General features: G+C 38.6%; 1 protein-coding gene across 1 annotated transcript in view; it reads left to right on the forward strand.

Annotated features, from left to right (window-relative positions):
* Positions 1-1,034: 1,034 nt before the first annotated feature.
* Positions 1,035-17,731, forward strand: part of gpc1a (glypican 1a) — a 42,120-nt gene continuing 25,423 nt past the window's right edge. Inside the window, exon 1 of the mRNA XM_053635594.1 lies at positions 1,035-1,690. Within this exon, the coding sequence (XP_053491569.1) occupies positions 1,525-1,690 (166 nt within the window). The 5' untranslated portion in view covers positions 1,035-1,524. The remainder of the gene's footprint in view (positions 1,691-17,731) is intronic.

A 17,731-nucleotide genomic window follows, 5' to 3' on the forward strand; every position in this document is an offset into this window, starting at 1 on the left:
CTACTGGCATGGAAACTATAAAATATTATAACCAAATATTATATTTTTAATCACGTGACTTTTATAAACATTGTCATATGTATTTAATGTTAGTAGCTGTTAATAAAACAGAAGCACAACTACTGGACAACTGAAGGAAGGAAGCATCAGAAATTATTTGATTAGAGACATGAGATGTAAGATGATCACAGTGATGTATTGTGAGTTTATGAGCATGACATTGGCTGATTTGCCATCTTTTTCATCATTAACACCACAGATTTACACTCTGTCAGCGGCCCTGCTCTGTCAGCCATGGTGCAGTAAGAAACACAGTGGCCAGAGGGCGCACTACCAACATGCAGGTGTTTCTCTTCAAACTCTACATCGAGGTTGCCAGATTTGAGCTGCTGCGAAGACCTTATGCTTTAACCAAAACTGTAACTTAGCCAGCTGAATTGATTATTACTTACAAATCAAACATTTCTTAAATGCATATAATAATTATAAGAGTTAAATATATTCCAGAAGTTGGTGCCCAGACATGAACTGCCAAAAAATGTGCCCACACAGTGATGTATACTTTCTTTTTTATGTTCACAGACTGTTGGATTATAATCATTACCAGTGATTATTAGTACCCACGATTGAAATGGGAAGTGGCAGCTCAGCTGTAAAGGTTCTCATTTAATAATTGCAAGATTGTGAGTTCAAATCCCAGAACCACAAGAGAGCCACAGCTGGGTACTTTTAAAGAAGGACCATTTACTCATAACTGCTCAGTTCAATTACATGAAACCATTTGGCAAATAAGAAATGTAACTGTTCTTCAAGTTATTTATACACTTAAGTTTGGATTCATCCAGAGTTTGCACGTTCTCCCCGTGCTTCTGGGGTTTCCTCCCCCAGTTCAAAGACATGTGTTGTAGGCTGATTGGCATGTCTAAATGGTCTATGTGCGTTTGTGCCCTCTGATGGGTTGGCACACTGTGCAAGGTGTCCCCTTCCTCATGCCCCCAGTTTTCAGGCATAAGCTCCAGACTCCCCTCTGACACTGTGATAAGCGGTATGGAGAACGGATGGATCGATGAGGTCAGCATCTGCCAAATGACTAAATGTAAACAAGGATTCTATTTATATTTTAACAAATTGTGTCAGTCCTTGGCTTGCTACAGGCTTTCACTCCACTGAGAAATAAAACGCACAATCTGGCAACCCCCAGCTGTAGAAAGAGACGCGGCTAAAACGCACGGAACGGTCTGGGACCGCGGCAGTACCTTCTGTGCCTCTCGCCGGATATCTCGCCTGCTTTTTTCCTTCCTCGCCTTTTATCCCATCTTGTTTCATGGACACTTTCGACAAGACATGAGCGCGAGCTGTGACACCCCCCCGGACTGATTAAAGAATTTAAGGGACGGGGAGCTTTACTTCGTTTCGGACGCACGGGAACACCGGATGCTTCCACGCTCTCCTTTTCTTTAAGATCGCATCTGACAGACAGAAAGGCAGACAGACAGACGGACAGACAGTGTCCCTGGATGAGAAATGGCTCTCGCGCTCACCATCTTCCCGGTTTTCTGCGTGCTCTTAGCGTGTGCGCGCGCGGACGGCAACAACGGGGGCGGAAAAGCGCGCAGCTGCTCGGAAGCGCGGCGCTTCTACAGCGGCAAAGGCTTCACGCTCAACGGAGTCCCGCTCGCCGAGATATCGGGTAAGAACAACGGAGCCGGTAATGGTGGTGATGGTGGTGGTGGTGGTTTCACAGCAGGTGGACTGCGCACATTAACGCAAGCTGTCTAAGTGGATCAGCACCGGCTGGTCGTGTGCTCACAGGTCACCATGGCGACATCCCAACCGCATACCCTATTAAACAGTATGGAAATCAGTACGGATCTAAACTATAGCCTAACATACCATTACTGCCATAAGTGACGTGGTATTTAGCCTGGTAATTTATTCATAACAAGCGATGTGCGGTTTCCGCAAATATCCCCCATTTTTCCGTTTGTCTAAATTAAATCTGTCTGATTTGGGGATGAACAGCTTCACGTGTTTGGCACGCTATTGTGATACTGTGTGGGGTGGCCAGATTGTATCACCCCTCTATTTCCACCCAGTCTCCTTTTATAAATGCCACAAAGCACTTTAATCCAAGCCCTAACATTGGGAAATATAGGTTTGTAATATCTCAGCCCAATGACTCTTTGCGCCCTACTCCACATTTCCCACATATATTAAAGTGCATTATTGGTATTCTGTATCCTATATTACTCGAAATGCCTCACTATACATAAACTGTGCACTATAGAGTACACTATAGAGAAAAAAGGGTGTAGTTCCAAATGTGTAATGCTATTAAGAACAGCACATTTTGAAACCAGTGCAATAAATCTGGCAACCCAGACTCAAGTTCAGCATGTGTAGCCCATGCAGCGTCCCAAACAAAGACAGCGGAGCACAATGCACCAGCAGGGAATCTGAGTTCCCCACCTGAGTCCTGTCGTTCATGTGGTTTCTTAATGGATTGCACGGTAGTAATAATAATAATAATAATAATAATAATAATAGGCTTAAGAGCAATAATATTAAGTGCACGTATAATAATTAAGCCCATTAGAACATTTGAGTTAACACAAAGCCAGTCCAATTGAACATTGTAAAAAACGGTTTGAAAAAGTCTCAAAAGAGACTGATTTCTGTTCACTCAGATCTTGATAAAGAAGACTAAAAAGGGCATCAGTAATTGAACACTGTTGAGTCTTTGTTGCTGTGAGTGCACATCACACCCTGGGAAGACAGCAGCTTTAGCATCACACCTCTGCTCTGAAAGGATGTGCTTTTTTTGTGTAATTATCATGGTTTTATCCTTGCACCTATGTGAAAAAAGAATAATCTGTTCAGAATAAAATCAAGCAGTGCGTAATCATACATGTTAGTGAGACAGTGAGACAAGCTGCAGCATCAGCTCTGATGAGCTCCTTGTTTTGACAGGATGTGTGTTGTGTTCGGAGTCCAAGAGGAGTTTTGGCATGCACCTCTGCAGCACCTGTCTGCTCATGTTCTGCAGTCTTTAAATCCCACAGATCACCTGTGTTCAGACCACTATCAATCATAACACCAGAGTCGACATGTGTGATAACTCTGTGATAACACTGATAGCCGGTAATAAAAGTAGGTTGTAATAGGTTATAAATTGCTCATCATGAATTTAATGTACAGCAGTGTGTAAGGAATTTTACATAAACCAGCTGTTTCCACTTGCATTGTCTTTAAGGCAGAGAGTCGGATTCTTCTACTGATAGATGAAAATAAATGATCACAGATGTGCATGCCTGTACGGGCACACACACACACACACACACACACACACAAATCAGCATCTGATTTTTAGACTTGGGCTGGTAAGGGGTGTAAAAATGCTCAGCCCGATGGTGCTGATTCAGCTGCATTGATTTTGTAATGCTTGAATCAACTATAATTGATCGTAATCGGATTCAACAAAGTATGCACTCAGTTTTTGGGCTAAAATCAAATTCTCAGGGAGACAACCACTAAATATAGATATAGACTAAGTACTTCAGTGCTCTACGTACAATATTGCAAAAAGGTTCTTTCAAAAAAGTTTACATTAATGAAATAATCTATATTCATTAATGAGCTAACTAAAGATCTAAGAAAACTGGCCTACTATTATAAAATATATAATAAAATATAATAAAAGAGCCAATAATTTCAGACAGGCCATAACAACAAAGTACAATTTAATCAGGATATTATTGATTTTATTGAAACGGGATGATTTTTTATTTATTAAATAAATAAATGTGCAGAAATGTAAATCACTCTGCATTGTTCAATACTGTGGCTATTATGGACTATAGTGTAACCAGTAATTAAGAAAAAAAAAAATAATGGTTGTAAACTGTATCATAATGAGAGTGATTTCATGGTGTGAAGAATGCTTTCCCAAGAAAAAAAATCTCTAATTTAAAATTTTATAAAACTTAAAAAAAAAAAAAGAAAATATTTCAATAAATATTTTTGCTTTCTAGTATGTCTTTAACAAGCTACACTATTCACTATTTCCACAATGGCAACCTTCACCACTCGGACCGCCTCGCCCCAACGAGTATATCATGGTGTCCTTTCCCCGTGTCTTCAGTGGGATGGGGCGTTATGAGGACATGGCAGAGAGCCTGATGGCCTGGTGGAGATTTTGAAGGTCACTGTGTCTGTTTCAATGATATCACACACAGTGGGGGAGCTGAGTCAAGCGTGTCCCCTTGCCACCCGCCTGTGCCTAAACCATGCCGGACCATCGTCATGTTTTATTCATTCACTAAACAAGGCACAAGCATCTGCAGCGCAAATCCGAGAGTGTTTAGCTCTCTCTGTCTTTTTTCCTTCTATTTATGCCAGCTGTAATTTATGCAAATTACAGTTTGCAAGCTTCTGCATGTGGTTGGAGTTCACTGCTGTTGAAGACTTACATTTGTGGAAATGTGTCATTCATAAGTATGTTACATGTTGTGTGGATGCACTTTTGTATAAGTATAAATATATATTGATACAAATATATATTTGAGAATTGAGGTGGAATGGTGTATAAAATTTGTCACTTTCACTTTCATTACTTCGCGGTGCCTGGGTACAACCTCACCAAAGGACAGTGCTAAGTGACAAAGTATATTAAAGAAGCAGTAAGAGGATTAAATAGCACAAAATTATTTGCTTGGGCAAACTGCTAAAATAGCTTTTACAAAATATTGTTAGCAGAATTGCTCTTAGCTCTTATCTACTCAGATTGGGAATATGAATAATTAATATATTATGCAGCAGTAAGACAATAGTTAGGAAGGACTGCAAGAGCGTGTCAGTGTTTCACTCCGTGCTGTAGATTTGAGTGTTTCCCTGCTCTGACACACACTCGTTTAATGGAACAGTTCAGCCAAAAATATGAGTTACACTTTACCTCAAATGAAATCAGTCAGGTTTGATACGTTTAACGTTGAATGTTTGCTTCTATACTCAGGGTAATGTAGCTAACACAGTAAGGGAAGATTATAGCTACCAGTTTAGGATCATTCAGACTGCATGTCTAAATCATATAAATCATCACATATACCTTAGAAGACATGTTTTGGCCTTGTAAAGCCATTTGCACATAAGGAATACATGAAATAGTTTCACATTTGAAGGTTTGTGGCAGTTTATATGACTTTAAAAGGTTAAAGTAAAGTGTGTTTCTTCAGTTAAATGATTCATTTAGATTTGTTCAGCTGCACAGTTAACTCAGATATGCAGCCTTTTCCTGCCACCATCAAATCATGGTGGGACATGAAAAAATAACGTCGCTACCATGTTATTTTATAATATGCATGTATGTTCATGTTGATTAAAAAAAATCACACCCAGCCTAACAGGACACTATTGTATGCACCGTAGTCAGAAATCTCCGACTTAGAGTGAATGAGCACAAATGAGACCTCACTCAACTGCACGTCTCGATCCTGACCGAAAGATTCGCCTTTTTAAACACTCACCCGCTGAATAATAGAGAAGCAAATTGTTCATGACCAAATGATTTGCCTTTTAAAACACTGAACCACTGAACAAGGGAGGAGCAAATCTCTTAAACATGGACCAGTCATGTCCTAAAGATTCTCTGACTCAACACTGACTCACTGAACAAGAACGGAATGGATCCTCGTCATGGATGAAAGATTTGCCTTTTTAAACATTGCGCCATTGAACAAGAAAGAAACAAATCTCAGTCATGAACGAAAGAGTCACTGATTCAAACACTGAGCAACTCAACACAAGAGGAATGAATCTCCGTTGCGACATAAGGAATCATTTAAAGCTGACAAATACATGATAAATACATAAAGAAAAAGACCTATGTAAAATCTACGTTTCATAAGCATATACCAAGGTTATTGATGATTTGCTGATGCTAGAGTTACTGAACAAAAGAAATGACTCAGTCCTGGCAGTGACTGATAATGATTCCTTCACCAGAGTGACTAATTCAAAAATATCAAATCATTTGCAAACTAAACTACATGCTAAAGGAGCAAGTGATGAAGCTATGACTGTTTTTAACTTACTTTTTATCCATTTTTATAAATAACTGTCCTACAGTTTCAGAAACCATTTAAGGAACTCGAAGTAATCATATTAAACAGTAAGTGTCCCTTACATATTAGTCACATTAGCCATATAATTCCAGTTTTGTCCAAATCGTAATCCATTTTATCTCATGAAGCACTGGGTAATGAGCTGCTGAACTGAGTCAGGAGCGTTAAAGAGCTGCAAAACATACCAGCATGGGCACGCCAGACAATCTGTGATTTTCAGATATGCCTCTTTGTGCCGTTTACCAGGCAAATTGGGCACCATGGTGACTGTGTGAAGTGTGTGGAGTGCTAGGCAACTGCTGCATTTTTAAATGTCAGTCCCGGTATTGGTTTGTTAAACCTTGAATTTTAGCCTTGAATATTATTATGGGAATGACAATTATTATGCACTCATGCATTACCACAGGGTAAGCCTTGACCACTTCCCACTCAGTGCTAATTTGTTTAGCATAGATAACATAGAGATGGGAAGCCATTTGGCCGCCATACTGGTCCACCGTCCTGCTGCAAAATATGTGGTTGTTGATATATTTAAGAGTTACAGATTTGACTAAATTAGACTCTTTATTTGACAGTTTATTGAAGCAGGTAAGACTGTGTCTTTGTATTAGTAACAATTCACTTTTGCAGTGCGAACTTTTAAGTCAGTGTATTATGCATTAAATGACAAGTTTTCTATCTAAGAAAATCATTCTTTCTTTTTTCTTTCTTTCCTTCTTTATTTCATTTGTTCTTTCTTTTATTTCTCTCCTTTACCTTCCTTTCTTCCCTGTGTGGTGTTCTTTGTTTCTTTCTTTCTTTCTTTCTTTCTTCCTTTCATTCTTTCTTTCTTATCTTTGTCTCCTTTACCTTCCTTCCTTCCTTCCTTCCTTCCCTCTGGTTTTCTTTCTTTCTTTCTTTTGTTCTTTCTTATCTTTGTCTCATTTACCTTCCTTCCTTCCTTCCTTCCTTCTGTCTGTGGTGCTCTTTCTTTCTTTCTTTCTTTCTTTCTTATTTTTGTCTCCTTTACCTTCCTTCCTTCCTTCTTCCTTCCTTCCTTCCTTCCTTCCCTCCCTCCCTCTGTGGTGGTCTTTCTTTATTTGTTTATTTTTTCTTATCTTTGTCTTCTTTACCTTCCTTCCTTCCTTCCCTCCCTCTGTGGTGTTCTTTCTTTCTTTCTTTCTTTCTTTCTTTTTCTTTGTCTCCTTTACCTTCCATCCTTCCTTCTTTCTTCCGTCTTTCTTTCCTTCTATCCATCTGTGGTGTTCTTTCTTTCTTTCTTTCTTTCTTTCTTTCTTTACATTACATTACATTACAAAAACCTTTGATTCTGTAAAATGGGGGGAAAAAAACAGTCTATGGGGGCACATACTTTTGTAACAGTGTGGCTTCAATAGATGGTACTCATTGATCATCAAGGGCTCTAACATCTATTGCTTATAATTTTGCTTTACATGATTGCTTTATAATTTTGGTTCATAGTGGCTATGCAGCCTTGTGAAGAGATGGAAAGGTGGTTGATGAGCAGTATTTAAAGGTCATAGAGAAACTGGAGCTTAAAACGGATCTGAAATTACCACAGCGACTAAGGTGTCAGCCATCTTTAAACAGCGAGGCCCCTTATTGTTTGGCAAAAGACTCGGAGACTGACACCGTGCCCCCTGCGGTGATGTTAAACAAAGACAAGATCACATTGCACACTACTAAGCCATATAGACAAGTATATATGTGCGTGTGTGTGTGTATTTGAAGCTAATATTTTCATCTCTCGTTATACTCAGGAAGTCAGTTAACCTTGTGTGTGTGTGTGTGTGTGTGTGTGTGTGTGTGTGTGAAAATAGAAAATGTTCAATAAATTGGTTCATAAGTACATATCCTTGCTGTCTCATGTGCATGTGTAGTGTGCTGTAAAGTACACATCCTTGTTCGTGTGTGAAGTGTGGAGGGCACCAGGCCAGTCCGCTGGCCACACACACTCGCACATGCCCTGCTGATCAGACCTAGAACTCCATATGTTCACGCATTGTGAGACAATCCCAGCAGACTCTACAGGCATTTGCTCATTAAACAGTGTATCTAAACATTCACACACAGATCCAGCAGTAGTTCCTCATTAGAACCCGTCCTCAGAGGTGCATTACTCATCCTCAGCCAGCTGATAGTGTAACTAGGGCACTAATTATTAACAAATGTTGAGCAGACAGTCATTAAACTGTGATATTTATTCCTTTAATTAAAGGCAGAAAAAATTGCTTTGAACATTATTCATGGTGAATTTTCCCATAAAGCTCACAGCCATAACGCATAAAAAAGAACTACACTCTGACTCAGGACTTGTGATATAGGGAAGCACTCTATTCTCTCTCTTTCTCTCTCTCTCTCTCTCCTATTTCTTTCTCGTTCCATTTTTTGCTACCTATCTTTCATTCTTCCTTTATTTCATTCTTTCTTTCTTTTTCTGTCTTTCTTTCTTTCTCACTGAGCATATGTCTCTTCCCCTCACATTTTCTCTCTCTCTACCTCCCTTTCTCTACCTCTCTTAGTCAGTTTCTTTGTCTACCTCTCTCTTTTTTCTCTCCATCTTTCCCTCTGCAGTGTTCTGTGTTCACACTGAACTTCAAACTGCATCACATCATATCCACTCTCTCTCTCTCTCTCTCTCTCTCTCACACACACACACACACACACATACACACACACACACACACACCTGTACCTGTACATTCATCTCTGTTTGTTTCTGCCAAAGATTAAAAATCCCATAAACAAACCTAATCACATCTACATGAGCTCATTCGCATCCAAGTTTCAATACGAGAGCTTTCTATTGACTTATCCGTAATTGCTGCTACATTCGTAATCAGTCCTCTGCAGCTCCTGACAAGTGTTCGTCTTGTCATACTGAGCGCTCGCTAACCCAAGTGTTGTGAATAATTCAGCGCCGAGCCAAGTGCTCCTGCTGCCACTTTGTTCTGTCAATATTAATTGAGTTTTTTCCACCAACCGGTTCTGTGCCAGGGTCCATCGCCCCGAGACACCGGCCATGAGAACAGGAGCGAGGTATGAATACGGAGCAGTGATTAGTTAAGTTTTAGCAATCTGACAGTGTCTCTCTCTCAGAAGAATCAGTAGCATCTGTCGTAAATCAGAGGCCACAGGAGACGTGTGTATGAGTGTATATATGTGCAGATGTGGGTGTCATTGAGTTCTAATCTGAAAATTCTAACATAAATATTACAGTATTTACTGATTTTTTCTTTACAGTTAAGCCAGTATTGAAGGGGTTCTTAAAGGTTTGCCAGTTAGTCATTCATATTTCTTCCTACAACTTTGTTATCATGCTAATTCTTACAGAGTTGTAGTCACAGTTCTCCAGTAAAGGCCCAGTACTTCTTAATCCCAATCTTGTGGACCCAATGCTTGGCTTATCGCTCACTTAGCACACTGAGATGAGGAAAGGTATTGAAAAATCTAAATCTCTAGGATTTGGATTAAGAAACACTGGTGTAATGGTTCACTAAGAAGGTATAAATAGTGTAAATCCACAACAATTTGAACAGTGATGCTGCAAGCTTTTTGGCCACTGCGAGGGTGTTTTCACACTTAGCCCAAAACATTTGTGTCCAAGACAGTTTATGGGGCTCATAACTGCAAGTCATCACAAACCTAAAACAGGAAGTAATGTGGCAAGTTGCACCAATCATGTTACTTTGCATGTAATGTTGAGAACACATGAAGTAGAGTGCAACACGGTTCTGTGAAAACAAGCCCCAGACCACTGTTTTTTTCAAGAGGGATCAGTTGGCTGGAAACAGCTTTTCAATGTACAAACACTTCAGTACACCAGAAGACTTAGAGGATGTAATATACCTTTCAAATGCACCTTAATGGGGAATACACTTTTAAAGTTTGCACCTGTCTAGTACCATTTTTTAAATTCAGTGCATGGCGCTTGTTATTGTAGCTACATATAGCCGGCTGTGTCTTGATGCAGGGTCACACCGGCCCTTGGCAAGGTGCCTGATGTCAAATCATCGCTTTCTTGCTCTCTTAATCAAGTCAGCATCTTGAGGATGAGTGCATTATCTGCTCCTGAGCACCTCCTCTTTAACCTGCCCCATGTAACTGGATCTAATGAAAAAATAAAGGACTGTCAGAAAGCATTAGGTGAAAGTGTACAGTTCATCCTTTCGCCAGATTGCTGATGCTGGTGATCTGGATTCTATTTTAACTCATTTCTGGATCCAAATATATGATGTGTATTATGGCTATGTAATATAGAAAAGAGTATATGGTGTTATACTGTTGTAGTACATTCAAAAACAAAAATTTGGAAACAGTTTGGAAGCAGTGAATGAAGGTGTAAATATGTGTATGTGAGAGGCCCTACAATGAACTAGCATCCAATCCACTGTGTATCCCTGCCTTGCACCCAGGTGAATAGCTCAGTATACACTTTTGTCAAAATTGTCAAATTGTCTATTGAAGATAAATGAATGAATTTGGAAACAAAATGGAAACTGAGATCATGGTTCTAAATCATTCTTCTGTTTAAAACAAAGACTTTCTCAGTACTTAAAAAAAAGAGTGTTATGAGCTCAGTTTGTGAAAACTTTCATGGCACTGAAGCAGAAATATGAAAATCCCATAGCTGATAAAAATGTGATTTATTTTCTTAGTGTCCTCTGTGTCTATGTTTATGTTTAGATACTGTATATCGAGATATAAAGCCAAAGCATTTATTCGTAAAACTTTTTTCCATCATTCTTTTTCATATCTTGCCTTTATCGATCGACCAAATTTTCCACCTCAGCCAAGCTAAACATATTTATTGCAATATTTTTGGCTTTTCATTTATTTGTTGGTTTGTTTTTTTTGTTTTTTTTTATTTTCCTTTCAGGTTTTTTCCATTCCGGTTTCTTATACACATTTTTAAACTTTGCATAAAAGTGATGGAATACAACAGTGGAAATCGGTACCCAAATACTAAAATACCTTTTCTGTCTACCAGTAAAAAATGAAAGCTAGTTTATTAGGAGCTAACTAACCTGCGAGCTAAGTTAGTCGACATTGCTGATATTGTGCTATTTGGAATGACAATAAAAATGCCAGGATCTAGGAATACACATAGGGCATAGGTTCAGAGATGTTTTTAATTTTAGTCAATGTTGGGCATTAAAAACATGTTAAACAATTTATTATTCAACATAAGTTATTAGTAATGGAGAAGAATTACATGATCATGGAAACTTTAAGGGGTACTGTGTCAAAAGTTTTGGCACATTGTACATCCATCCATCTTCAACCACTTACTCCTTTTCAGGGTCACGGGGAACCTGGAGCCTATCCCAGGGAGCATCAGGCACAAGGCAGGGTACACCCTAGACAAGGGCACACAATCACACACACACACATTCATACACTACGGACACGCCAATCAGCCATGTCTTTGGACTGGGGTAGGAAACCAGAGTACCCAGAGGAAACCCCCACAGCACGGGGAGAACATGCAAACCCTGCGCACACATGGCCCCGGCAGGACTCAAACCCCAGACCCTGGAGGTGTGAGGCAATCATGCTAACCACTAAGCCACCGTGCACCCCACGTTGTACATATTTGATTTAATTGTTTATATAAAAGTCTTCCAAAGCAATATGCCTTGAGCATCACCCCCAGAGAAGACAGGAGATGATGGATGCATTTTTTAATTTTTTATTATCTACTCCTCTCTGTTTGTGTAGATATCATCCGGTGTCTCAGTGTCTAACATCAAATTAGCATTGATTTATGAGGACTACTTATTCATACATGTTATAATGAGGCTGCTCAACAAGACGACACAAGTAATTGACAGGCTATTTATTATGGCAACAACTGTTTACTTTGGAAAACAGTTTAAAAATGCTGGAAGATGCAGGAGTGGCCCACTTGTCTGCTCTTGCCCTGTACTCAGATAGATATACAGTCATGTGAAAAAATAATTACACCGCACAGAAATTGTTGGCTTTTTTTTGACATAGTTGGACAAGCAAACATTTGATCATCTTTGAAACATTAATATTAATATAGTTATTAATAAAGTTGATATACTCACACAAAACTACAAGGAAAATGAGCTTTTTCAATCATTTATTCAACAGAAATATCAATAGATGTGATATTTATCTGTGGAAAAAGTAAGTACACCCTTAGACTCAGAAGCTAGTATTGCTCCCTTTAGCAGAAATAACTTCTTGTAGTTGTTTTGCATAATTGTCCACCAGGCTTGCTGCAATTTTTGACCACTCTTCCATGCAATATTCTTTCAGTTGCAAGATGTTTGAGGGTTTTCTTGCATGTACTGCCTGTTTCAAATCCACCCACAACATTTCAAATCCGGGCTTTGACTAGGCCATTCCGTAACCCTCTTTCTTCTTTTTGAGCCGTTCCTTGGTGGATTCGCTAGTGTGCTTAGGATCATTATCCTGTTGAAAGGCCCACTTTCGGTTCAACTTCAACTTTTGGAAAGATGGCCTCACATTATCTTCAACCACTCTTCGATATGATGCAGAATTCATAGGTAAATCAATGAATGCAAGCTGTCCAGTTCCTGAGGCAGGGAAGCAATCCCAAACTATAACATTTCCACCACCATGCTTCACAGTTGGTATGAGGTGCTTCTTCTGAAAAGCTGTCTTTGGTCTGAATCAAACATGTCTACTGTTATTGTGGCCAAACAACTCTATCTTTGATTCGTCTGTCCAGAGCACATTATTCCAAAAGGCCTGGTCTTTGCCTATATGCTCATTGGCAAACTGTAGTCTTGCAAAGGCTTTTTCCTGACACGCCTCCCATGCAGGTCAAATTTGTGCAATCTCTTTCTGATTGTAGAAGCATGCACTTTGACACCAACAGCTGAAGACTTACTAGCAGATCCTGTGATGAAACTTGGGTTCTTGGAGACTTCTTTTTGCATCAGACGGTCTGTTCTTGGGCTAAATTTGCTGGGACAGCCAGTCCTGGACTAATTGGCAGTTGTTTGAAATCTGCGCCATTTATAGATTATTTTCCTTACAGTGGAGTGATGTATTTAAAATAAATTGGAGACCTTTTTAAATCCACATCCACAACCTTTTTTTCTGAAGGCCTTTCAGAACTCTTTAGATATTGGCATGATGACACGACACACCTCAATAGCAAAGGGCACACCAGACACTAGATATGAGAGGGGTATAAATAAGACAGGTTCCACCTGCACTCCCTAAGCAGGCTCTAATCACTGGCACACAATCCTGAACACCTGATTCTAATTTTATGGATTTGAAGGTGTGTTAAAGTATGGGTGTTCTTTTTTTTCCATGGGACTGATCTGTTTTTTGTTCATTTAAATTGTGAAAATGACTACAAAATGTCAATTTTATGTGTCATTTGATAGAATGTATCACCTTCATTAATAGGCACTGTTTCAAAGAGGATCAAATGTTTGCTTGCCCAAATATGTTAAAAAAAGGCAACAAGTTCCATGGGGTGTACTTATTTTTTCACATGACTGTATTTAGATTATATATATATATATATATATATATATATATATATATATATATATATACTGTATTTGACATCAAAGGCAAACACTGACAAGATTCAGAATGTGGATGTACTAGCATTTGCCACACCTTGTGTCTTACAGAAGTTCAGAAGCATAAATCGAATGCTTGGCATTTCTGATTGTTGCTGATGCTTCACCTAAATTATCTTCAAGTACTCTTCTTTTTCATGAGGAAAAAAAGATCTATTATACTTACATTTTCTGACCTAAGTTGAAACTGACACTGCTGGGCATCTGTGAAGATTTTCATAAGGTCCCGACCAACATTTTGTCAAAGAGTAAAATATTCTTAAGGGCTTGGTGGGTTTATTTGATGGATGGTGAGATGTTATTTAGGAATAGTCTTGCACTGCATAATACTGCTGTAGAATAGAATAATATTACACACTCCACAAAGTGCAGCTGCATGTGTTGTCTTTTTTTTTTCTTTGACATATCTGTGGCCGTTGGGGCAAACACATCAAATGAATTCTGGAAAGGTTTTGACCAAAACTGTGTTTTCTTGCCAGTAATATACTTTGACATCTCTACTTTAAGAAAGAGTAAATATATTGTACCGACATTACTTAGAAATGTTTTATTTTGGTTACTTTCTAACCTTGCCTTGGTTTTCTGCATGAAACAATTACGTTGTGTAAGGAGCAAATGCAGCGAGATGTGGGATTTCCTCATGAGTGTGATTTCCTCATGTATCTGACCAAGTTTGGGGGCAGTTGCCTAAGCAATTCAGTTTGCAGTAATGTACTGGCTGACAAAATGTCCCTGATGTCATCATTATCAAAACAAGGAAGCACTCTGTACAGGTGACAGTTTTAAAACTTTAAATGTCCTAGTAAACACATTAACAACTCCAATTTTTTATTGACAAAACGGACTGAACGATTCAGCAAATAATTCAGCATCATTGTAGGAGTGAACAGAGATCATTAGAATGAAGACAAGAATGAGGTGTGTTGGCACAAGTCACTTCTACCTTACCGTACCTAGGCAAGTACAGTGTGCATGCAGGACATTTCAGGTTTGAGACTTTTTTTTTAAAGTGCAATTTCCCTCTCTTTTGGGTTGAATATCTCTGGTGGGGGACAAGATATGAACCTGAAATTCTGACAGAAATAAGTCCTCTATAGTAGCATTCTGCTGTGAAAATTGTGAGTTTCAGGTTGGAGGTAAACTCTGCAGGACAGTGCACCTCCTGGGCCAAATTTCAAGAACTTGCCTGATCTATCATGTTGGTACAGGTGTACAGCTGGTATGCGTGAATAGATTTTATCCAGATATGGCTACAGTGTTAAGTTAAGTGTTTTACAAATGAACAGTATCATAAACAGAGCTATGGTGTTGTTTCTCCTGTGACAAAAGTCAGTAACAAGTCACTTACTGCTTTTATCATAGGAGAAGCCACAGGAGGTTGAAGGGAAATATGTTAATCATACTTTGTTAGACATCAAAAAAACTACATGTCAAAGTTACTACACCAGATCAGCACTTGATCTGATCTTTTCATTTGCAGGCATCGGCCATGATATAGACAACAGGCCACACCCCTTGACAACAAATAAAAACATTAATTTAGTGTTCTGTATTGAACTACTTATTGATATTTGTTTTTTGCATAAATTACACAATAATGCAGAAACTCCACAAAAATCAAAACTTCCTTGGGAGGAAGCACAGATCTTTGAAAATGTGGTCATTTCCACACTTGCTTGACAGAATGAGATGCACTTGCAATACATGTATGAATAGATACACTTATTACAATGGATGTAGTGTATAAGACTGAATCATAGTTAAAAACAAAATATCGTGCCTTTTGGACACAATGGATCTTTGTACTCTGGCTGGCATGTTTTGCTGGAATTGATTCAGTGTTTACCTGTAAGAGAGATGGATTTGTCATATTCCTGTGTAGGGCTGTCAGAGGTACATAGCTAGATATTATAATTGGGCTTGCTACAGTATATCCAAGTACAATATCACAATGTCCAATAACAAACTGTTACTGTGGGGAAAACACTAGTTTTTCAGTGCTGCACTTCTATGTGAATTTGGTAGTGAAAATAATTTACCATGGCTTTTGTGCTTTGTTGTATCACCATGTCCTTCAAGAGCATGGTGCAGTTTTCTCAAAAGAGCTCACGCACACTGCAGGGCTTAGGACAAACCAAGCTGAGACCAAGCATGGCATTTGACAAATTAGTGAATCTTACAGCTTCAAATACCGTGTGTGTACTCCAGGTGCTCATCAGCCACAGAGCACAAAGCATAACAATTTCATCTAGACTCAGAACCAGTGTGTGCCCAGTATGCATATGTGCATACAAGATAGTTTTGTTACTAAAAAGCGGTTCTGATCAAAGGCATGTGTGCTGTGTGTATAGAGACTATGCACCAAAGTCTGACATTAACACCACAACCTGCCAAGTAAGAGATAGTAGCCGATAAGGAAGTCCAGCAGGTGTTTTCTCACTTATATCATGGCTACCTCTCAGTGTTTTGGTGGGAAAATTTTTTAAGGTTTTGCTTACTCATACCTGAATCATATGAACATAGGAAACTCACTGTCTTTTTTTATTTGGCTAAAGTTCTAGTATCATTATACGCTTGTTGTTATGGCTACATCTTTAAGAGTGGTATAATTTTTGTCGCTTTAAATTAAAACTACATGCTCTTTAGCTCTGTATCAGTCGTTTCTTTTTGGGCAAACATCGTGGATTTTTTCTTATTTTCATTTAGTGATGCAATAGCAAAGCTTGAATATATACCTAGTGGCTCGCTGCAGCACAAATTTGAACCCTGCCCATTCCCATGTTAGTGAATGAGGTATTTTAGGTTACATTAACATAAATTATTTTCAGGAATAGTGTTCTGTTGTTTTTACAAGTTCACTTGACCTTGATATCTTCCCCCAATGTTTTTCCTTATGATAAATGCCAGTTCTGTAGCAAAACCATGTCCTGTTCTGCTGTAAACTGTTCTAACAGGCTCTTAATGGCAAATTCTTTTCAGTTTTTCAGGTATGTTGCTCATTTTGATGTCTAAGCTGTAGCTCATTTTACTGATATTAAATTAGCAAGCCAATGTGAGGGAACAAAGTGATAGCATAAACCATGGTGGCTAACGATATTTTGTAATATAATAATAATAATCTATCATTTATTGTATGTCCTTTGCTAACACTGGAAGTAGTTTTTTAAGGTTAGCCATTCACTCCTTTTTAAATGAACTGCACTGACAAAAACGAGCACAAATGTATAAAATGAGTATAAAAGCACTTTTTCATTCAGATGGGTAACTTATTACAGATGTCAGAGCTAGATAAAAAATCACGGAGAACAGCATTTTCCTCCCTAAAAATAGGATGTGTTGAGTGTAAATGTTGACTGCTGTTTACCAGGTTAGCAGTTTAGAAATCTTTTACTGACAATGGTAAAATCAATATAGATTCAAAAATTATACAACTACAATTTAGCATTTTATATATTTATTAATAACCTACATTTATTAATAACCATGGTGCTACATAAAACAAGACACTAACCACATGAGACAACAAAACTAAATAAGTTTTTTACATAAAGTGCAAATGTATGCTAACAACACAGTACAGTACTGGTAAAACAGGACAATAGTGACAGTGTAGCGCCAACCACTACACAGTTTTAGTGTCCAATATAAAAGATAGGTGCCAAAGAGTAACAATACAATTTTAATATGAGATCACGTAGCTTCTCCAGCAGATCATCATGCATGTTGATTGTTGCATGATTTCTGTATTTTAGCAGTGTCTGGCGATGGTAAACATAAACACCGGTTGCTCTGATGTCCATGTGCTGTAAAAAATCAGGCTACGAAACAAAAATAGCATCATTTTGAATCCAGAGAGGGCGCTGTGTGCTATTGCATCGTCGCCATCTTGGATCAGATGGAGGAACGTTGTTTCATTTCACTGTGTACTGTACCAGCTGTATGTGGTTGAAGTGACAATAAAGCCACTTGAACTCTGTACTTTCCACTTTGAGGTGCTGATGCGCCATCTTAAGT

This window comes from Ictalurus furcatus, chromosome 10 (genome assembly GCF_023375685.1).
Source record: "Ictalurus furcatus strain D&B chromosome 10, Billie_1.0, whole genome shotgun sequence".
NCBI lineage: Eukaryota > Metazoa > Chordata > Actinopteri > Siluriformes > Ictaluridae > Ictalurus > Ictalurus furcatus.